This window comes from Xenopus laevis, chromosome 4L (assembly GCF_017654675.1).
Source record: "Xenopus laevis strain J_2021 chromosome 4L, Xenopus_laevis_v10.1, whole genome shotgun sequence".
In the NCBI taxonomy this organism is placed as follows: Eukaryota; Metazoa; Chordata; class Amphibia; order Anura; family Pipidae; genus Xenopus; species Xenopus laevis.
This window is the reverse complement of record NC_054377.1, coordinates 118356450-118379818: the sequence shown is the minus strand read 5'-3', so window position 1 is coordinate 118379818 and position 23369 is coordinate 118356450. Positions and strand designations below refer to the sequence as shown.

General features: G+C 41.2%; 1 protein-coding gene across 4 annotated transcripts in view; it reads left to right on the top strand.

The window, feature by feature from the left end:
* The window catches only part of sun2.L (Sad1 and UNC84 domain containing 2 L homeolog), a 31624-nt gene extending 15551 nt beyond the window's left edge, over nt 1-16073 (top strand). For 3 of the 4 annotated variants that reach the window (XM_041590717.1, XM_018258820.2, XM_041590716.1), the window contains exons 8-19: nt 1828-1898; nt 4240-4385; nt 6137-6367; nt 6452-6529; nt 6893-6936; nt 7115-7280; nt 7988-8221; nt 8838-8922; nt 9005-9120; nt 9257-9424; nt 12278-12370; nt 13743-16073. In XM_041590717.1, coding sequence (XP_041446651.1) covers nt 1828-1898; nt 4240-4385; nt 6137-6367; nt 6452-6529; nt 6893-6936; nt 7115-7280; nt 7988-8221; nt 8838-8922; nt 9005-9120; nt 9257-9424; nt 12278-12370; nt 13743-13856 — 1546 coding nt within the window. In that variant the 3' untranslated portion in view covers nt 13857-16073. The remainder of the gene's footprint in view (nt 1-1827; nt 1899-4239; nt 4386-6136; nt 6368-6451; nt 6530-6892; nt 6937-7114; nt 7281-7987; nt 8222-8837; nt 8923-9004; nt 9121-9256; nt 9425-12277; nt 12371-13742) is intronic. The other variant, XM_018258821.2, reaches the window with a different exon arrangement.
* Nucleotides 16074-23369: the final 7296 nt, after the last annotated feature.

Genomic DNA, 23369 nt, shown 5'->3' with positions numbered 1-23369 from the left:
GCATTATATAACTGCGATTTACTCTATATGTGAATCTAAAGGACACGCCAGTTCAGTGAAAATGAGTTTAGCAAAAGCATTAGCTCGTAAAGGGGTTTTTCACCTTTGAATTAACTTTTAGTATGATGCAGAGAGTGATATTCATTTTTTATTATTTGTGGTTTTTGAGTTATTTGGCTTTTTATTCAACAGTTCTGCAGTTTTCAAATTCAACAATCTGGTTGCTAGGGTGCAAATTAACTTAGCAACCATGCATTGATTTGAAAAAGAGACTATGAATAGAAGAGGCCTGACTAGAAAGATGAGTAATAAAAAGTAGCAATAACTATAACCTTAAGAAACATTTGTTTTTAGATGGGGTCAGTGACCCTCATTTAAAGCTGGAAACAGTCCAAAGGAGAATGCAAACAATTCAGAAACTATAAAAAAAATAAAAAATAAAGGACAGTTTAAAATGTGCTTAGGATTAGCTATTCTATGACATACTAAAAGCCAAAGGGGAACTCCAGCTTCCAAACCAAAATTTGATAGAGGCCCACATAACACAGAAACCCCTAATATACCCATCACAGTTACCTGTTTCTTCAAAAATTATGAATAAATGCCATTTTCTATGCTGAAATCCAGCTGTTTAACAGTTCTTCTCTTTCTGCATCATTTGAAATCCTGGCAGGGAAAGAGGGACTAAGTACTGATGTTACAAATTGTAACAACTTCTCCACAGTTTACAGACAACATGCAGGAACTACATAATCCACAATGCATTGCTCTGTGATGTTCCTTTCCTTATTGAAATCACGTGTGCAGGGAATTGTGGGATTTGGAGGATGCAGGCTGAGGACAGATGGCTGTTGATACAAAGTAACAGTAGTCAGCCAGCTCAGCAAAGTAGTCAGACGGGTCAGCAGGAGAGCAGGGGGCTAGGCTTAGGGAACTGTCAGAAACCATTAAAAATCATGAAAAGTCTGCATATTTTTTATTTGATGTATATTGCAAAGTTGCTTGAAATTATAATTACTTTTCTAAAAACTTAAGTTATGTTTTTGTGGAGTTCCCCTTTAACTTAAAGGTGATGCACCCCTTTAATTATGCCAGCAACAGCTAACACAGATCACAAGAGTGAGAGAAGAATTTGAAACTCTAGTCTTTGAATACCGGTTATGTTGCTGTTCAGGGGCTGATTCACTAAAATAGGTGCTAAATTGCACCAGTGATTGTACTAAATCAGCAATTCGTTTAATCAGACTGATAAATGTTATAAAATGAAAGCAGAATCCTTACTGCTCTTAGTAAATCAGCCCCTTGAAATGTGACATTCTTCCTTCCCTCCCCAATTTAATGCACCCTATTCACTATTCCTGGACATACATTGGTTACCATGGCTAGGGAACAGCTTTTGTTAAAAGCCACTTTCAGCATTTTGCATCAGAGACTACTGGGAACTGTTCAGTAAATGCCCAACACTACAAATGTCACTAGATAAGAAGCTTGTTATGATCTCATATACAGTGGAAAATACATTTTACACTCCCTGATTTGAAGTTTTCCTGCACTTTACACTGGTTTTATGTGGTCCCACCAATAGTTCCCTGATTTTACATTTTCCCAGATTTTACACCATTTTTCTAGCCCCCTGAAAAAATGTAAAATGGTGGTTCTACTGTATATAATGGTTTCTCAAATATGTGACACAGACTGTGGGTAGTAATGCTACTATGTTTATACAAATAAAAACAAAACAATCTTACATGAGACCAGTGGAGTTTTTTGGTTGCTCCACAAGTGGCACCCGCTGGGGATTAATTTACATTATCTGTGTATCTACAGGCATTATAGTGTCCTCAAGAAAGCCATGGCTATCCTGCTCCTTCTGCTCTTATTAGCTCTGGTTTGCACAGGTAAGTGCCATAGACAAATGGTCTACATCTGCACCTGTTCTACATGTATTTTTGTCATTGATACTATTAGGCAGATCACTGGGAGAAATTAAAAAAAGGTAGAAATTTTACTATGAGGTACATACAGAGAGTATTTACCAGGAGGGTGATAGACACTGGCCTGTTTGTTTTTCCTTGAACTCTGGTGCATTGGCACATTCTATGAGCCTCAGGCTTAAATAAATACACCAACATATAAAAGGGAGGGCATAATAAAAATAGCCAGGATCTTTAGTTGTGTGCTTACAAGCTGCTGTAATATCCAGCTTCTGTCATTTCCAAAATACCTTGGTTGTAGGGGCTCTTGGGAGCTGTAGTTTTACAACTCTTGGGTGCAGATTTACATATGGTCGAATATCGAGGGTTAATTAACCCTCGATATTCGACTGCTGAATGTAAATCCTTCGACTTCGAATATCAAAGTCGAAGGATTTACCGCAAATAGTTTGATCGAACGAAACGATTAATCCATCGATCGAACGATTTTTCTTCAACCTAAAAATTGTTAGAAAGCCTATGGCGACCTTCCCCATAGGCTAACATTGCACCTCGGTAGGTTTTAGGTGGCGAAGTAGGGGTCAAAGTTTTTTTTAAAGAGACAGTACTTTGATTATGGAATGGTCGAATATTCGAATAACGATTTTTAGTTCAAATCGTTCCATTGGAAGTTGTAGTCAAAGGTTGAAGTAGCCAATTCGATGGTTGAAGTAGCCAAAAAAAACATTCGAAATTCAAAGTTTTTTTTTATTCTATTCCTTCACTCGAACTAAGTAAATGGGCCCCTTGGAGTGTATTTATTTAAAGGTACCTGAGATGTATAAATCCCATCAGGCGTGGGAATTCTGCTGATTTAAACATACACGTGATTACATTGACTGGCTATAGCTGCACTGACTTATAACGGACTATGCCTGCACTTATAGTGGTTGTTCACCTTTAAATTAACTTTTAGTATGATGTAGAGAGTGATAGTCTGAGACAATTTGCAGTTGGTTTTCATTAGTTGTGGTTTTTGAGTTATTTAGCTCTCCAGTGTACAGTTTTAGTAATCTGTTTGCTAGGGTCCAAATTACCCTAGCAATTATGCATTGATTTGAACAAGAGACTGGAATAGGAGAGGGCCTGAATAGAAAGGTGTGTAATTAAGAGTAGCAATAACAATAAATGTGTAGCCTTACAGAGCATTTGTTTTTAGATGGGGTCAGTGACCCCCATTTGAAAGCTGGAAAGAGTCGGAAGAAGAAGGAAAATAATTTAAAAAAAAACTATAAAGAAGAAAAACATAAAGGCCAATTGGAAGGTTGCTTAGAATTAGCCATTGTATAACATACTAAAAGTTAACTTAAAGGTGAACCACTCCATTAATTATGATTGGCTGTGTCTGAGCTGATTAAAAACTGGCGATGCCAGCACTGAATTATCATACTGTAGATCAGTGATCCCCAACCAGTAGCTCGTGAGCAACATGTTGCTCTCCAACCTCTTGGATGTTGCTCCCAGTAGCCTCAAAGTAGGTGATTATTTTTGAATTCCAGGCTTGGAAGCAAGGTTTGGTTGTGTAAAAACCAGGTGTACTGCCAAACAGAGCCTCAATGTAGGTTGACAATCCACATAGGGGCTACTATATGGCCAATCACAGCCTTTATTTGGCACCCCAAGAACATTTTTCATGCTTGTGTTGCTCCCCAACTCCTTTTACTTCTGAATGTTGCTCACGGATTCAAAAGGTTGGGGATCCCTGCTGTAGATTGTAACTTCACAAGCACAGTATTTTGTATTTGCATTTTCATGTATAGATCACTGGTATATATAGTTTATGAGAGTGTGTGGAGGGGTGGGTGTGAGGATATATATGGGCACTGGGTTTCATTTGGAGGGGTTGAACTTGATGGACTTAGCTCTTTTTTCAACGCAACTTGACTATGTAACTATGCAAGTTTGTGGTCTTGCAGTACCAGGACAAGCAAACAAAAGACCCAGAATGGAAAGGGTCAAAAATGTAGCTCCCTGTTTTTCAGTTTAAATGGGTGGATGAGGAGGGCTTTCCTATGACTAACACCTGCTATTTATTGTCTGACTCTGTACTGTTTTACAGTATATGTGAGTAAGAGCTAGTAAGCTTATGTGAGTAGTATCAGCAGCACAGAAGAAATTTATAATGGGGAAGTCAGCTTGAATATAGGAATTCCTCCACATTTTCTCAGCAGAATATGTCACCCACTGTTTTGTCCATAATACTCATTTTAACCACTATCTTAATTTCTGTATTGTGTGTCCGTATTCTTTTTATGTTATCTCCCAGGATTATGGCATTACTATCCCTATGGGCTCAGCGGTTTGACTATCATCCCTACATCATTATTTTCTGCAAAGCACACACCCACAGAAGAGAGCTTCCCACTGAAACCAGAGCAAACAAGATCACAAGCACAATCTTTTTTTTCTGAGGTTTGTTAACAGCAAATGATCCTTTTATTGCACCTCTAACTAAAGCAGATAACACAACAGTCATATATTAAATACAGGACACATTTTTCACACTGGGTAACTTTGTACCTGGGCGGTAACCCATGACATAAAAGAGAGAGTGGTTTGATCAGTGCACATTCCCTGGTCCTGTTCCACTAGTAATTTAGTATCTGTGTAAGTGCCTATTCAAAACAGTGGGGTTAAGTTACACAGTTATGATCATAAAATTGACTAAAGCAACCATGCAACGTCAACCAAAGATAACCAATCAAATTTTTGTTTTCATTGTTCTAACAACATTTGGCTAAAAATAGCAGGTCACAGATTGACTGGTTGCTACGGGTATCTGTCTAGGTATTGCCCAGTGTTGATAATAGGGATGCTCCGAATTCACTATTTTGGATTAGGCCGAACCCCTGAATCCTTTGCAAAAGATTAGGCCTAATACCGAACCAAATCCTAATTTGCATATGCAAATAAGGAGTGGGAAGGGGCAAACATTTTTTACTTCCTTGTTTCGTGACAAAAAGTCACACGATCTTCCTCCTGCCACTAATTTGCATATGCAAATTCGGATTCGGTTCGGCTGGGCAGAGGGATTCGGCCGAATCCTGCTGAAAAAGGCCGAATCCTGAACCGAATCCTGGATTCAGTGTACCCTAGTTAATAAATGACCCCCTTTCTATCTCACGGTCACTCATGCAATATAGAGAATGTTTATAAGATGTTTCTTTCAGATGGTCAGATTTATATTAACTGGATGAGTCCTGGCCTGGTGTGCTGTTTCCATGCGCTGGCAGACTTCATTGTTGAAAAAAGCTTCTCAAGGATGAGCAAGTGTATTAAGCAATAATTCTGCCTTTGTTCTGAATCTACTTGTAAAATGTTTTGCACTCATGGGATGGTTGACTTTTTTGCATTCCCTTACCGACAGGGGTATCAGATACACCTATGCATCATTAGTCCCAATGCTGGTTATTCATGATTGCCTTTAATTATGTGAGATTTCTTTCTACCATAGAAAATAGTACTTGAGAGTACCTGGTCATTAAACTATGATAAAGTATATATACAGTGGGCTGCTCCAATGAAGAGAGTGTAGAAACTCGCATCAGGTAGTAGCACCCCACTAGTTATGCCTGGTAAATTTCAGTTGATTTTGAACCGGAAATTCAGCTCTTCTAGCACAGAGAACACAGTTGCACTCTCTGTGCTGGTGTCCTGGACCCCTCCACCAACATTGTGGATCTTCCCCCTCAACCCCCTCCGGTGCTAAAAGGTGAGCGCATGGGGGGGGGCAGCAGCAGAAAGTTGCCTCATTCAGCTAAGGGGCCAGGATTGCCCCAATATAAATTATTTCCTGCAGCCCTTACCTTAAAGCCGATGATGCCATGTGTCTGTGATTTTTGGCTTACATGGTAAATATATATATGTACAGTATAAAGGTTCTCCTAGCATATATATCCTCCTAACATATCCTGGAATTTCTATACGGAGAGGTTCCCACTTTCCACCAAAGTTCCAATAGAAGAAAGCCCTTTTACAACAAAGACAAAAACAAGGGGTACTTGGTACCACTAGATACATACACTGTTCTCTTCAATCTATCATAGATTATAGCAATCAAATAGGAGACCTGTCAGGCCTCTGAAGCTAATGTGGACAACATCGCAATTATCCTTAGGCTGGTATGTGCCTTTATTGTATGTATTTTTTATTGTTTTGCAAAGCAGGCAGAGTTTATCTCTCGTATGGAGACACTGGAGAGAAAGTTCCACAGTCTGGAGAAAGGACTGACCTTGCTCCAACAACAGAACATAGCAAAACCCAGGGAAGCAGAGGTTCCAACAGACGCTGGTATTAGTCGGGAAGAAGTTGTGCAGATTTTTGCAGACCTGTCCAGTGATAGGGAAGCTGCATTGGTGGAGGGTATCTTGCAGCAAGGGGCCAAAAAGGCCAAGGTATGGAAAGATTAAAATACCCAGATTTTATTATGGCAATAGAAGATTTTTGTTAATGGAATCCAATTTTCTCCCAAATAATAGAATGACTTAAGGAACCTTAAAGAAGAGCAACAAGGAAACATTCAGGAGGTTGTACAGAAAATGCATAATATGTTCAAGGTAAGATGGGGCTTTGAATAGGAAAGTACTTGGTCGACTCACATGGATAGATGTTATGGAAATGGACACAAATGGATAAATAAATGCTGCTTTCAATTGCAATTACACTTATAAAACCACTGAAAAATAATTGTAAATGTATATTGGACTGTGCATTAGGGTTGTCATTAGTTTTTGTCATTGTGTGAAAATTGTTTTTAGTTGGAGTTTCTCTTTAAAGCTTGTGTATAAAAACACTACAGATGTTAAAAACAGAATTGATTTCACTTATAGTCAAATGCTGTTTTGAGAAGGCAGGTAAAGAGAAGCTACATACATCTGTGGGACAGATGAGCTCTAAGTGCTATTTCTTTGTTCTTGTAGGATGTGGAAGCAGATATTTTACAGCTCAAGACAGATATGAAAAGGTAAAGTCCTTCCTGTTTAATGTTTTAAAAGCTGAGGATCATTGAAATGAAAAGGAATAGATTCTGTCCATATGCAGGGAGCATAGATAATGGGAGTCCATGCATAGATCCAAGAGTCACTGGTACAGTAGCAGAGCACATGTCACACTGAGGCTCCATCTTTTATTCTTCATTACAGTTCAGCCACAGATGACTTGAACAAGAACCTCATGGAGGTAGAGGGAAAACTAAGTGGTGACCTTCTGGAAATAGAAGAACAACTGAAAGCCGTAAAAAAAACTCAAGGGGATTTGTCACAGAAAGTGGAAGCTTTCCCAAAGCAAATACAGGGTGTAAAAGATGGAGTAAGTTAATTAAAGTTCTTGTGCTGTACTATTGTTTCTGGCTTCTGATTTCCTCCATACTCACTTTTATTAACCACCTTTTGTTATTGGTTCCCTTCGACCCCAAGCTTTCTTCTTAGCTTGACCTACACCCAATCTATACTGAGCTCTTTCTTCTAGTCCTTGTTTGGCATACTTGTCTATGTTTGATCTGCTTTGTTTTCTAACCTTTGAGATTTCTGCCGAGATAGTGTCTTACTGAAGTGCCAGGAGCCCACCAAAAGAACTGAAAGCCCACTCTCCAAACGATTTTACTATTTCTATTCAGTTTCACTTTTTTGTTTCTTTATAATTGCTTCTCATTACACACTATTATCCATCCTTTAGTCTATTTCTCCTCCAGGCAAATGGTTGGGTGAGTAGGAGGGCCCACTGACACCTGGGCCAATCGGAGTTTTCCTGATATTCCAATGGACCAGTCTGGTACTGTGCCGAGACTCGTGTCATGAGCAAAATAGGTCACTCCTTTCCCAGAAAGCTCAATCTTTAGGCAAACTCTACCTTACTGGGTATATGATAGTACTTCAATAGTCTTGTATATTGAAACCCTAAAGTTGAATGTTTTTCTGATTAACAAAAATACTTAGCATCATTCTATGTGTGCTTACTTGATGATATCCAGTATTGGTTATGATTATGATTTCCCTTATCCTCTTTCCTTTTTGCAGGTAGAATTACTCTTTCCAAAATGGTTCCAAACTCAAATGGAAGCAGAGGATAAGAGAACTGGGCCTCTTTCTGATCTCTTTCTGCATCGGGATGAGCTCCAAAGACACTTGGTAGAGCTAGAGAGGAAGATTTTGGCTGGAATAGCAACAGAAAGGAATGCATGGGCAGCTCATGCTCACACCTCTGTAGACAGGGAGTTGCAGGCAGGAGGACTATCTGGGATAACCAGAGAGGTACAGTATTTTACCATAGTATTTTTTTTCCAGCTTAGTATATATACCTCATTTATACTACAGGTATGGGATCCATTATTTGAAAACCCATACCCATAGATGAAGTCCCGAAGCCCCCTCCGCTGATTTCCTTTTTATATTAATATAATAACAAAGTAATAGATGGCTACACGCCCAGAACGGTGACCATGAGAATGACCACGACAATGAAAATAACCATGTGCATGAGATACAAGAAGGAATTATTATATTGAAATAATAACAAAATAATAGATGGCTACACGCCCAGAACTGTGACCATGAGAATGGCCATGTTTATATGTTTAAGAGTTAATTAACTCAACTCCTGCTGTTCCCTTGTCTCCAACTAATGCTAATACATCCATATAACAACTAAGGAGCCATATTGGATACACTTGATCACACTCACATTCATACATGGCCTGCCATGTCACGTTTGTATCACAGATCCAAATTACAGAAAGATCTGTTATCTGGAAAACCCCAGGTCCCAAACATTCTGGATAATCCGTCCCATACCTGTTCTATTTTTTCTCTCTGCTTTTAAAAGTCAGTATACCTTTACCCTTGTTATCACTTGCCTTCTAATGTTTAGGAGGTCCATGACATTGTTAATCGTGCAATCCAAAGATACAGTGAGGACCGGATTGGGTTGGTGGATTATGCTCTGGAATCTTCAGGTTAGTTGTGTTTAAACCTGTCTATCAGTGTAGCCTAATGAAGTACCATCTGAAATTCACATTATTTTTGGATCTGCCGCAGGAGCCAGTGTCATAAACACAAGGTGTTCTGAAACATTTGAGACTAAGACAGCTCTTCTCAGTCTGTTTGGTGTCCCCCTCTGGTATCAGTCCCAGTCTCCACGAGTCATTCTTCAGGTAAAGGGCTGGTTTCCAATAAAGTTTGAAATTTTCCATATACATCCCCTTATCGCACATGTTGCTGGATTTCCCCATTAAAAAACATATAATGGGGGTTCTACCATATTAGGATAATCATGATTTTCTTTTCCAGCCTGATTTGAACCCAGGGAATTGCTGGGCTTTCCGAGGGTCTCAAGGTTACGCAGTTATTCGCCTGTCCAGCCGTATCCGCCCAACAGCAGTGACTATTGACCACATCCCTCGCTCCTTGTCACCTAAGGCGACCATTTCTAGTGCACCCAAGGACTTCTCTGTCTATGTGAGTTGTACATTATAGTTACTTGAAAACTTGTGTAATGCTAATATTAACAAGAGTGGTTTGACTAATATAACAAAACCACTCAATGATAACATTACATTGAATGCCTCTATCTCATAGAGCTGTTGTCAGACTGTATACTTTCAGCAGCTACTGTATATTAACCAAGTGTCCTCTTCCCCAATGAACCTGGTGAGAGCAGGCACCCAGTGTGCATATAAGAGCATACAGAAATGTTACATTAAAGGAACAGTAACACCAAAATATGAAATGGATTTAAAGTAATGAAAATATCATGCAGTGTTGCCCTGCACTGGTAAAACTGATGCGTTTGCTTCAGAAACACTACTATAGTTCATAATCAAGCTGCTATGTAGGGAAATTGATACAGAGTAGTGATGTGTGGGTCAGGCTTTTCCCAGAGCGGCACCCGCCCTCCCACCACCCGCACCCGCCCGAGCCCGACTTCCGGGTTTCCTTTAATAGACCAGCGCCGACCCATCCTGCCAATGACATAAAAACATAAAAGGGGCGGGCAAGAGACGCGTATCTATAAAAACTCAACCCGGAAGTCGAAAGCCGGCATTTGGAAGGTCACGGGCGGGGAGAGCAGTAAAGGAGCGTGCGAGGTCAGCCCAAACCTACCCGACCCGCGGGTATTGGGTCGGCCCGCACAGGGCTGATCCTATCAAATGTGGGGCCCAATTGGGACCATGTTGGCGGGGCCCCTAGACAAAGTGTTGCTGGCTACTTACACACCAAGTATTTAGGAAAATAAGGGCATACAGGCACAAAATAGAAAGGAAAGGGGCAGACAAGGTAAGAGAGTGAGAGGGATGAAATAGGGGCACATAATAGGGGCACACAGGGTAAGAGAGAGAGGGAGGAAATAGGAGAGTGGACTGGGCCAATTAGTTTGGGGCAGGCTGGGCCGATTCAGCTTGGGAGCAGGCTTGGTTGGATTGGGGGCAGGCAGGGCCTATCAAGGTTGGAGGAAAGCTGGGCCTATGAGAGTTGGGGGCAGGCTAGACCTATGGAGTTGGGGGATAGGCTGGCTTATCAGAGTTGGGGGTGGGGTGGGCTGGACCTATGGATTTGGGGATGGGCTGGACTCTCAAAGTTGGGGGCAGGCCAGGCAGCATCATGTGCTGAGGGATATATTATCTGTGGTGCGGGGCCCCCAGAGGTGCGGGGCCCTATTGGGCCCAATTGGTCCAATAGGCCTAAGGCCGGCCCTGGGCCCGCACATTACTAGTACAGAGTGTACAGAAATCAGTGTATTTTTCTGTCTGATCCCGTAATGCTGTTGTGTTGTTGCAAGAGTACACCAACTTAAAGTGGTGGTTTGTTTCATTTTTTCTTTTATAGTTTATGAATTATTATTAATGCCTTCTTCTTCTTACTCCTTCCAACTTTCAAATTGGGGTCACTGACCCCATCTAAAAACAAATGCTCTGTAAGGCTTCAAATGTATTGTTATTGCTACTTTTTATTACTCATCTTTCTATTCAGGCTTCTCCTATTCATATTCCAGTCTCTCATTCAAATCAATGCATGGTTGCTAGGGGAATTTGGACCCTAGTAACCAGATTGCTGAATTTGCAAACTGGAGAGCTGTTTAATAAAAAGCTAAATAACTCAAAAAACACAAATAATAAAAAAAAATGAAACCAGTTGCAAATTGTCTCTGAATATCACTCTCCTATTCATAATAATGAGTTAAATTAAAACAACACCTTTAATAGATTAAGAATATTAATGTTGTATCCGGCTGTTGCCATTTTAACCCTAGTCAGCTTCTAACACAGAAACCCTTATTTCCTAACAGTTGTGATGTAAATATACTTCATTCAGTATTCCAGTTCTCAATCTTTGGGGGATTTGGGTTTTTTATAGGTTGGAATATTAACTGTTAAGTGGTTGCTAGATGCCTACTTACCTTAGTACCCGGGGTTGGTTGAATGCCAGAAATAAACAGTAGAGGGTCTTAACAGAAATATAAGTGATATTCAAAACCGCTGTCCTCCAAGGGTTTATCTTAGACAGGAGGCATTTAAATGGCAATCCAGCAGAGGCGCAGGGAGGAACTCATGGGTGTGTGGGATTTAGATTCCAGCAGGACCCGCTATATTACTGCTTGAAAAAGTCTCCTGACATTCTAGTTGATTGCTATGTTTAGATCGATATAGCAGCAGCAGCAGCCAGCTGTCATAGTTATACAGTCTGAATCAGCAGCAGCTATCTAAAGTAACACTCTCTAGCTATGGCTCTATGATCATAGCAACCAAACTGACTCTGAGAGACAGATATGGAAATCAGACAGAAAGAACATATGATATGTATACAAAGGAAGGAATGAACCATTGGTTAATTGAATGAGAACATAGGCCTCATATCAAAGGTAGTATTCCTGGAGAGCCCCCCTGACCAAACCATGGCAATTTGTACCCCCCCTCCCATCTAACTTATTTCCTTAACCAGTTGATAAAACGCTGTGTAGTGTAGTTGAAAGGCGCCATGTTGTGCTGCTGAATCTTCCCTCAAGCAATTGCAGACACAGAACATGCAGAGTTATAGCCAAGTTCAAATCAGTATCACCTTTCACTTACAAGAGAATATTGAGCAGGGTGAGATGTTGTCCTTCAACCCAGCTGTGCTACTGCTTTTTATTAGTTGGTAAGGAAAGATTTAGGGACAAATTAGTGTGAAACAGGGGTGGGAGAGGTCTCTTCATGAATTCTACCTTTTATGTGATGCTTACTGTAAAGGTGTGTGATTGGTAACACTAAGAAGGTAACACTCTAGATAGTCTAGATCTTAAGGTAAACATGATGATGTGCTCTCCTTTTGCAGGCTTTAGAGGAAGAGTCACAGAAAGAAGGACTTCTGTTGGGAAATTTCACCTATAACCAGTATGGAGAACCAATACAGACCTTTTCCATACAGGTATCCATTTAATTTCTCCTACACATTCAAAGAAGGGTACATACAGAAAAGGATGCATGTTAGTCATGCCTAACCCACCGTCTCCCAACCCAAAAGCAACCTTCTCCCAACCATCCTCAATCCAAAACCAACCCTCCTTAATCCAAAACCAACCCTCTCCCAACCCTCCTCAATCCGAAACCAACCCTCTCCCAACCATCCTCAATCCAAAACCAACCCTCTCCCATCCCAAAGCCAAACTTCACCCAACCCAAAACCAACCCATCGCACATGCTGCCATTACTTATTGAGCCCATGGAAGGCAGATGACGTTGCAGTTGGAGTGGGGCTGTAGAAAAGGTAAACCCAGGGGTTTCGGGCCAGGCACACAGCATACTTACCGAACTGAAATAGTGTATTGGATTACATTAAGAATTTATAGCCAGGTAACCAGGGCCGCCATCAGAAACCGTAGGGCCCCATACGAAAAAATTTCCTAGGCCCCCTGGGCTGCGCCCTCCACACCCCACAGGTTCACCCCCCACCACACACTAAAAAAACATTGGTGGCTAAGGTTCCCACATGTTAATAAAAAAATATTGGTGGTCAGGGCCCCCCCATTGAAAAAAACATTTGTGGTCAGGGCCCCCCATTAAAAAAACATTTGTGGCTAGGACCCCACATGGGGAAAAACAATTGGTGGCCAGCCCCCCCCACACACACGTTATAAGAAAATTGGTGGCCAGGGCCCCCCTTAAACATCCATGTAAAAAACTTGCCCCCCCCCAGAAGTTTAAAAAAAAATTGGTGCCCAGGGCCCCACCACACAACAGGGACCACAAAGGGTTACCTTTAGGGGGGCCCTGCCATGTTACACTTACTTCATTAGTGTGGCCCACCTGCTGTCAGTGAGCTGCCAACTACAGAAGGGAGGAGGGGAGCACAGGTGGCTGCATCTTCTTCCAGTGACAACATTTTCTTCCCTTATTGGTCACAGAATTTCAAGTCCTGGTAAAGCTGCATGGTGATTGGATGAGCTGGAGGAGAAGTTCAAACCTCAACTATCCAATCCCTGAGCAGCTCAACCAGGACTTAAACTCAGTGACCAATAAGGGGAAGAAATGGACAGAAGATACCTCCCCTTGTCCTCCCTCCCTGCCTTCCCGAAGTCGGCAGCTCTCAGAAAGCAGGGGGGCCCGGACAATCAAGAAAGTGCGGTGTGGCCGGGCCCCCCTTACCCTCGGGGCCCCCTACAACTCTCCCCCCTGTCCCCCCCTGATGGCTGCCCTGCAGGTAACACTTTCATACTCCATACTAGGAAAGACCTCTTCTGGCCACTGTCCCAGCAGTGTTTTAGGTCTATAAATATAACCATTATTTTTTTCTTTCCAAGAGAGGAGACATATCCACGTATCAGCTGGTGGAACTGAGGATTCAGAGCAACTGGGGCCATCCGGAATACACCTGTATTTACCGTTTCCGTGTTCATGGGGAGACAGAGGAGTAGAGGATTGTTCAGTGCCAGCCTTCAACAGGACAACTGCAGCAACATGCAGGAGTTACACTCTGTGTATCACAGAGCCCCCACTCCCTGCCCATTATTACAGGCTTCTCCTATGTGGATCTAGTCTGAGTCCAGCCATATTCTCCAATATAGATTCCTGGGACCTATTGCCATGCTTCACCAGCTAAAAATCAGAAGGCTTTGTGCTTTAGCCTCTAATAAGCTTTGAATGCATCTTGAAATCTTACAAAACAAAGTTATTTTGCTACATAAAGCAAGTTAAGTAATAAGCAAAGTATTTCTAAGTAATTCCAAGGAATTGGATTGGAGACAAGCGTGTAACTATGTAGGAAACTTTTCTACTAGCCAGAGAGGAAGGTGTCCCATACAAACATGTCCATAGGAAAATGTTATGCCACTGAGAATAATTATTTAATAATATAACAATGTAATGTGCAGGGACAGTGTTTGTAATGGAATGTTTCTCCTAATCACTTCCACCCTATGTTATCAGTGCTGCCCGCTATGCATAGAATGGACAGGCCTGAATGAACATTTAATGCTTGTAATTGCAGCCAATGGCTATTGATGTCTCGTTGCTTTCATTCTCCAGTTTACCAGATACAGTTGGCGGCAGAACTGGTTTTAGAGTAGTAAAAAGAGACCAGGTGCTGTGGCCCCCAGCATAAAAGGAATTATATTTGGAACAATTCTTAGATATTTTTAGTATATATGTCAGGTACAGGCAAAGTGCAGTCCTCCAGCTGTTCTTGTACTTCAGTTAAACAGAAGTCCAGCTGGAGGGTTGCAGGCTGCATATACCTGATGTATATCCTCCTCCCAGATATGGGCCCCAGGCTTCTCTCGCTCTAGTCTGGTAGAAGTATAAAAGAATCTCCGTTAATAAGAAATAACAAGTCACATGACTAAATTAGTTTTAGGAAGATGTGTTTCAAACGCTGTGGTCTGGTTGTACTGGTATATATATATATATTTGTTGTTGTTTCTTAATTTGCACTTAACTGCCTGAGTTTATGCACTGATAATTTAATGCAATGGACTGACCTCCCCCCAGGCAGTATTACATGTTGTCACAGTATTAAATACCCAGCCAAGCTGAAGTTCCGTACATGAAGTTCTAATTGGGTGTTCCACACTGGCATCATAAAAATAGAAAATAGGCAATAGCACTGGATAGTGATCACTGCAGCTACATCCAGACTAATGAATCCAACTCATGCTCAACTTCCATCCACAGCACTTTTCAGCAGCTGGAGGGCCGTAGGGTGGATGCCCATGGAATTCTGTTTTTAGAAGCAAATAGGTGTGTTCTTTTGTGTTTTCAACAAGGATGTAATTGTAATGCCTGTGTATGTCATTAGGAAATTATATTCAGTTTCACATCTGCAGCAATTTCAAGGGCCAGGTGAAGGACAGTCTAGAGAGGGCATTTTCCCTGGACCCCCAGCACCACAAGGACAGCAATCATGTTTTAGGCTAATGCCAAAATGATATATATACTGTATATATGTGTGTGTATGTGCAGTATTCGTGCTTTGTATTTAAATACCACACAAGAGTATTCGTTACCAGCTTGTACAGATTATTACTAGAGCCTCTTTCTGGTGTATGGGTTAGTGCCACGCAGTGGACTTCTACCATCAGATCTTGATATTTAGGTGCAGCTTATTCTGGCGAGGAGTAATCTACTCCATGATATTTGATAAGAAATAGTAGTTAGTGTTTGCTGACGGGACTGTTAGTTATGTGTGCAAGTGTCCTTCCATACACAGGATATTTCAGCTGGAAAAAAGGACTTCAGCCTACAGAATTGATTATAGGATATCTACAATCCCACCCGCACTTTCTGTTGTAAATGAAACAGGGGCCCAAGGCTGCACAAATGGCAATGGCAACCCGCTATGTCTTTTTGGCTTTTTAGCAGGCAAGGCTGGGAACTATAACCCAGAGCCAACAACAGAATGACTGCTAAGAATTGGTTATAACTGGCAAATAAAATAGGGAGAGCTGAATTGTTCTAATGCTCCCATATAGAGATCATCCTACTGTATTTACCAATGTGTGGCACTGCAGTGGTTATAGGGCCTTTCTACAGGGACACCCATAATTGTGGCAAGGCCGGCTTCTCTTCCTTCTTGCAGGGCTTGAGTTCTAGAAATGTATTGTAAATGATAAATAAAATGTTTCAATTCTCAGATGCATTCTGTTCCCTTGTAATTTTATTGGAATGACTGTGTGTGAAATGGTCTTTATTGAATTATTGTGTGTAATTAACACTGAAATGGATTTACTGTGCCCATGTCATTTTGATTTGTAAAAAAAGCTTTTGAAAGCTTTATTTTAGGGAAAACATAACCTCCTTTCCTGGCATGATCCATTCAGTTGGGATTGTATAGAAAAGGTGCATGAACATTATATGAACTTCCAGATATAAATATATATTACAGACATATCCGATTCCACAGATTGAATGGAAACCATGATTGTAGGTCTCTGCTTGCTGGAACCAATTTGGCACACCCCTTAGGCTCACAGAGTAACGGAACCACAGCCTCCCCTTGTTCCACTATGAAGTGATGGATTCTTACACTTTAGTTATAACTATATTTTATACAAAACAGTCCATAATCAAAGCAATGCCTCTGAGCAGCAACATCTTATTAGAGCGTTAGCCATGGGAAGAGTTAAAGGGGAAGTAAAGTCGAAAATAGAAAAAGGCTAGAAATGCTGTATTTTGTATACTAAACATGAACTTACTGCACCACAAGCCTTGTCAAACAAATGATTTATGCTTTCACAGTTGGCCACAGGGGGTCTCTATCTTGTACGTTTGTTAAATATATTTGCAAGACCAAGACTGTGCACATGCTCAGTGTGGTCTGGGCTGCTTAGGATTCGTCATAAATTATCAAAACAGCACAAGTCAAATAATATCTGCCAGATGCCGATACAGCAAGACTGATTAATAATCAGAATAGGCAGACTGCACTGGGTCCTGTGTTGTCATGTAATCTAATGTGGATTTTATAGTTTTTGTATTGTTAAATACAAAGTTTCTCCAACTCTGCAGAACCAGTGGCTGCAGCAAAATAATCCTCCAAATAGAATCCCAGTTTATCTGTTTAAATCTGGCTCCATGATCTTTGTCCCTGCAGCTGGAAACATTAAAGGGGATGTAAAGGCAAAAATAAAATCCAATCCAACAGTCGCCGACTGCTCTACAGCCAAACAAACAAAGCTGCTGGAGTTCCGCATGGCTGGGAAGTAAGGTGGGGGCTCCCCCTGCTGTTCATAAGTATGATTGTTTCCTGTTACTTACACATGGCAGTGGGCACTGTAGGGTTAATCCCTCCTGTCGCAGACGGAACAGGAACTTCCTAATGAATAAGTTAACCTCCCTTCCCCCGCGCCACCATCTTTTTTCTTCCTGCACTCCCCCAACAAGTGCCAGCGTGGTAAACATCTCCTGCGCTGAAGCTCCAGGACCGAGCCTTTGTGCTTGTGTGCGTTTCTGGGGGGACTGGCGAGTCCTTGGCCATCCGTTGCCGATCAGTGTAGTAAGTCGCAATGCCGGTTATCGGCGCATGCGCAATAAACCGCTGAATGACCGCAACCTGCAGAAAGGTAATGCGCAGGCGCGAAAAATTCAAAAGCAAACGCGCCAAAAGGATTAGACGCTGCTGTATGTGTAATAGAAATACTGCGTCTCTATCTCCCCCTACCAGGACATTGTGAAGCTGCCAAGCAGTCGGATTGTGCCACAAGTGATATTAGGTGTACTAACTGTAAGTAGACACCCTTATACTTACGCATTAGCCTCATGACGGACAGGATAAGGTTAAGCACCAGTACAATTATTGTTTCAACAGGGGACTGGTGTGATGAGTTCTAGACGCTCATATTCAGGCTCAAGGGGGTGAGTGTATTTGGTTTGTTAAAAAAATCACAAATACTAAAGAGATGTGCTAGATTCTTAATAAAACTATCCTTTCTACAGAAGTTCTCCAATCAGGGAAGATCAAAGGAGGAAATCCAGTAGAAATGAATGCTCCTCATGTGGACATGCAGCATTGCCAGACAAAAGATTATGCAAAAAGTGCCTGGAAGAGGCTGCGGGGGTCAACTCCAAACAGTTCTCAGACCTAATGGAGTGGATGAAAGATTCATTTAACAATTCCATGTCCAATATGGTTTCACAAGTCACGGACAAAGTCTTAAGTAACCTTAATGCAGAACAACATAGCATAAATGAAAGCATCAGACCTAGAGAAACAATCTCCCCAGTATCTGAAGGTGAAATTTCGGAGTCAGACTCAGAAGAGGAATCAGACATATCACCAGAGATGGTGGAGCCCCTAATCAAAGCAATTAGAAAGACACTAGACCTAAGAGATGAATCTATAACTAATAAAGGTGACAAAATGTTTAAATCATCAGCGAAGAAAAACCATTTATTTCCTCTGCACGAGGTTATTAAGAAAACAATGGAAACGGAGTGGGAAACACCTAAGAAAATTACCTTTTCCAAAAAATTTAAGAAAATGTTTCCTTTCTCGGAGGAAGACGCGAAAACATGGGATAACATACCCAAAGTAGACGCATCCATTACCAGAGTGGCCAGAAGAACCACATTACCTGTAGATGAGGGAGTATCCCTCAAAGACACAATGGAACGAAGGCAAGACGCCACCTTAAAGAAATTATACCTCTTGACGGGGGCTATTTGCAAGGCTGAGGTAGCTAATACTACAACAACCAGAGCCAATAAAATCTGGATAAATGAGCTGGAAATGCCATCAAGACAGGGACAGAAAGATCCAAACTTCTGGAAATGCTCCATGATATCAAAATAGGCAATGATTATTCTGCGGAAGCCTCACTCAGTAATGTCAAATTGGCAGCCAGATCAATGGGTCTCGCGGTGGCAGCAAGAAGATCCCTCTGGCTGAGGCATTGGAACGCAGATTCCCAATCAAAGCACAACTTGTGCTCTTTACCGTTCAAGGGAGACTTATTGTTTGGAACCAGTTTGGATCAAATCATCTCTAAAGCCTCAGCTGGAAAATCTGCATTCCTACCTCAAGAAAGAAGAGATAAAAGGTTCAACTACAAAAATCAGCGATGCAAGGCAATATAGACCAGGAAAGTACAACCCTAAGCAATGGAAATCCAGAAGCCAAAATTTCCAATCACAGGGTTACAAAAGAGAGCCCAAAACAGACAAAAAAGCATGAAGGTGCGAGAGTCCAGCTGTTTTATCTAGGAGGAAGATTGAACAGTTTCAAGACAGTTTGGGCTCAAAACATAAGAGACAAATGGGCGGTGGAGGTCATATCAAAAGGATATCAAATGGAATTTGTAAGAAAAACAACGAGATTGCAGACAAATTAAGCAGATCTCCCCCAATGGAAGGAGAATGGGAACTAAACAACCAAGTTTTCAGAACAATTTGGAAGAAATGGGGTCCTTTCAAGATGGACTTGATGGCGTCCAGGTTCAACAAGAAAATGCAAACATTTTGCTCTTGGAAACAAGATCCAGAGGCCACCTTGACGGATGCTCTCTCAATAACCTGGAACTGGGGACCGTTGTACATATTCCCTCCAATAGTACTGATCCCGAAAGTTATCAGGAAAATACTGGAAGATCAAGCCAATGTAATCCTGATTGCTCCCTGGTGGCCAAGACGAGTGTGGTTCCCTCAACTTCTCAGACTGGCCAAAGGGAATTTCTGGAAACTGCCAGGAAGAAAGGATCTCCTCACTCAGCAGACACGGGTTCATCCCTATCCAGAAAAACTCGCTCTAACGGCTTGGCGTTTGAAAGTGAGAAACTGAGATCCCTAGGCCTTTCAGAAGGCTCAATCACCGCCTTGCTAGCGGCCAAAAAACACTCTACAACTGAAAAATATTACAAGACCTGGGAAAAATTCTCAGAATGGTGTTCCACCAGGAATACACTCCCCACACAGAACTCCGAATTACAAATAGTGGAATTCTTACAAAGTGGAGTGGAATTAAAATTGAGCAATTCGACCTTCAAAGGCCAGATTATGGCCATTTCGCATTTCTCAGGCATAAACTGGAGTTCCAGACCACTAATCAAAAGGTTTGTTCAAGCCCTAAAAAGAACGAGACCCTTATCTAAAACCAAAGTTCCCCCATGGGATTTAAGTCTGGTCCTGAAAGCTCTAACAGAGACTCCTTTCGAACCTCTGGACAAGGTACCTCTTAAAATGGTTAACATTAAGCTGGCGTTTCTTCTTGCCATAACATCTGCCAGAAGAGTGAGTGAAATTCACGCTATATCAGCAGAACCAGACAAAATCACTTTTTATAATGATAAAGTGATATTAAGAACTTTGGATGAATTTACACCAAAAGTGGTGTCAAAGTTTCACATGTCTCAAGACATTATACTACCTACCTTTTTTGAGAACCCTAGTTCCTTGGAAGAGGAGAAGTGGCATTCTCTAGATATTGTCAGATGCCTCAAAATCTACCTTGGAAGAACCAAGGAAATCAGGAAAACTAACTCGTTGCTAATCATTACTCAAGGTACAAGACTAGGTAATCAACCTACCAAAAAAACAATGTCTAACTGGATAAAGGAATGCATCAGAATGGCATATTCACACCAGTCCCACACAGTACCCTCTCAGCTTAAGGCACACTCAACCAGAGGTACAGCTGCATCCTGGGCACTCCGGGCCCAGGTAACTTCAGAAGACATCTGCAAAGCAGCAGTATGGAGTTCGTGGGACGCCTTTATCAAACACTACAAATTTGATATTTACTCAAAGAGTCTTTCTAATTTTGGCTCTGCAGTTCTTAACTGTGCTCTAAATAATTAAATTTTCTTTGGCATAACCCACCCATGTATTGTCTGCTTCTGTATGTCCCTACAGTGCCACTGCCATGTGTAAGTAACAGGAAAACAGAAAATCAATACATACTTACCGAGATTTTCGTTTCCTGTACTGGAACATGGCAGTGGGCAAAGCTTCCCAACCCTCGTTTTGGGGGAGTCAAGAAATCAAAAGATGACGGCGCGGGGGAAGGGAGGTTAATTTATTCATTAGGAAGTTCCTGTTCCGTCTGCGACAGGAGGGATTAACCCTACAGTGCCCACTGCCATGTTCCAGTACAGGAAACGAAAATCTCAGTAAGTATGTATTGATTTTCTGTTTTCTCTGCCCAGCAGTTAGCTAATAAAGTAAAAATGGGATTTTATTGTTTTGCCTTTACATGCCCTTTAAACAAGTCAAGATGCAGGGCTACTTTATGGTACCCGTGCACCATGGGAAAAGATCTTATTGATGGGTCTAACATCACCAATGTATAGCAGTACTACCATCAAGCAGGTGCACTTCAATATAAACAAGAGATCCTCTGCACCCACTATCAATATATAAATGACATTTTGTTCATGAAGCTCCCAAACATTTCCTCCCCTTTAAACAAAACAGGGATTGTTTGTCCTTATATATCAATATATTCATACTGGCCAACTTGAACATAAGACTGGCAAAACAAAACAGGCCAGTCTAATGTAGAGGACTGCAGAAGTTCTAGCAGATGAAAGGTCTGATGGAGGGCCCCGCCAATTGTCCTTATTGAACATTTATTAACTTTGCCCGGTAACAGAAGGTGTCCGTTAAAGGAAAACTATACCCCCAAAATGAACACTTAAGCAACAGATAGTTTATATCATATTAAGTGGCATATTAAAGAATCTTACCAAACTGGAATATATATTTAAGTAAATATTGCCCTTTTACATCTCTTGCCTTGAGCCACCATTTCCTGATGGTCTCTGTGCTGCCTCAGAGATCACCTGACCAGAAATACTTCAACTCTAACTGTAACAGGAAGAAGTGTGGAAGCAAAAGACACAACTCTGTCTGTTAATTGGCTCATATGACCATGTATGGTTTGTTGGTATATTTGTGAGTAGTGAATCCTACGATCCCAGGGGGCGGCCCTTATTTTTTAAAATGGCAATTTTCTATTTATGATTACCCAATGGCACATACTACTAGAAAAGTATATTATTATGAAAATGGTTTATTTACATGAAGCAGGGTTTTACATATGAGCTGTTTTATGCAATATCTTTTTATAGAGACCTACATTGTTTGGGGGGTATAGTTTTCCTTTAAGCCTTTTATATCAGATTTAACATAATGTGACACATAAGGATCAGTGAATGTCTTCGCTTAGCACAATATAGGCAATGTTTAAGAGGCGTGCTCAAGTTGCAGGAACCAAAAAGAAGAAACAAAAATTTAAACAGGGCTTAGTGTAAATAAAAGACGCTGACTGTAACAAATCCTTAGCCCAGGAGTGTAAAACCCCAGCTAGACACACTGAAGAGCAATTAAACTTCATGACTCGATAACTACAGTATGCTGATCTGGGTGTAAAAAGCTCATCTTGGGCCAACCAACGTAAGAGCACAAACTGCAAAATCTCACCCTCGCGGTTTTGTCTGATTGGCCCAGATCTGTAGCTAGGGGTAATACATAATGAAAACGGAACACACTCCTCACAGCTTGGGAACATAGACCGAGGGGGGGAGGGGCTGAGTAGGCAATGTAATACACTTGGGGGATGGTTGACTAACATATTGGCACCCCCAGTGTATTAGTTTTACGTTCCAAAACCCATTTTGGTGCAAAAACAAAACCAACTCATTTATATGTTTATGCTCCCCTTTATACTTCAATATCAGCTACTGGAATTTTAATTGATTTCCACATTGGTGACTAAGTCCAAACTGCTTTTTGGGATTCAGAGAAAGTATGTTTTCAGTATAGGGTTTGGTTTCTGGCTTTAATCAGTTGGCCATGCTTGTCTCAAACTTTTTTGGCTCCTCAAATTACCCAGCTTGCAGTGTGATTGGGTCCTCAGTTGGTAGGATGATAAAACACTCAGACCCGGTATTTGCTAGACCAGGTGGTCAAGAAGTCTAATAAAAATCAGACAATACAACCAACCAAAATCATGAAACCGTGCCTCTTGGTAGACATGTCTAATCAACAACCCCCAAAAGCACTTTTCTTGGGTCAGAGGTTGTGATATTTTTCATGGAGCCACTATTCAATACTTTTCAGTTTCTGAATTCTGCTTCACTACTCTTCAACAATTCAGATGTCTTTAACTGCCATATTTAACTGATCCTTTTTTTTTATTCTCAGACTTTCAACCGGTTTCCCACGTATCTAGGCAACCTGAGAGCCACACTTTTCCTACTCAGAATCTCTACAGTCTTCTGGATTGTGAAGCCGGCTGAAACTGGAGTATGGTACTTTAAGGGATTCTGTCATGATTTTTATGGTGTAGTTTTTATTTGTAAATTACACTGTTTACACTGCACTGATAATTCACTCTACCATATAAAATGTCATCCCTGAACCAAATGTATTTTTTAGTTGTAATATTGGTGTATAGGCAGCCATCTCAGTCATTTTGCCTGGTCATGTGCTTTCAGAAT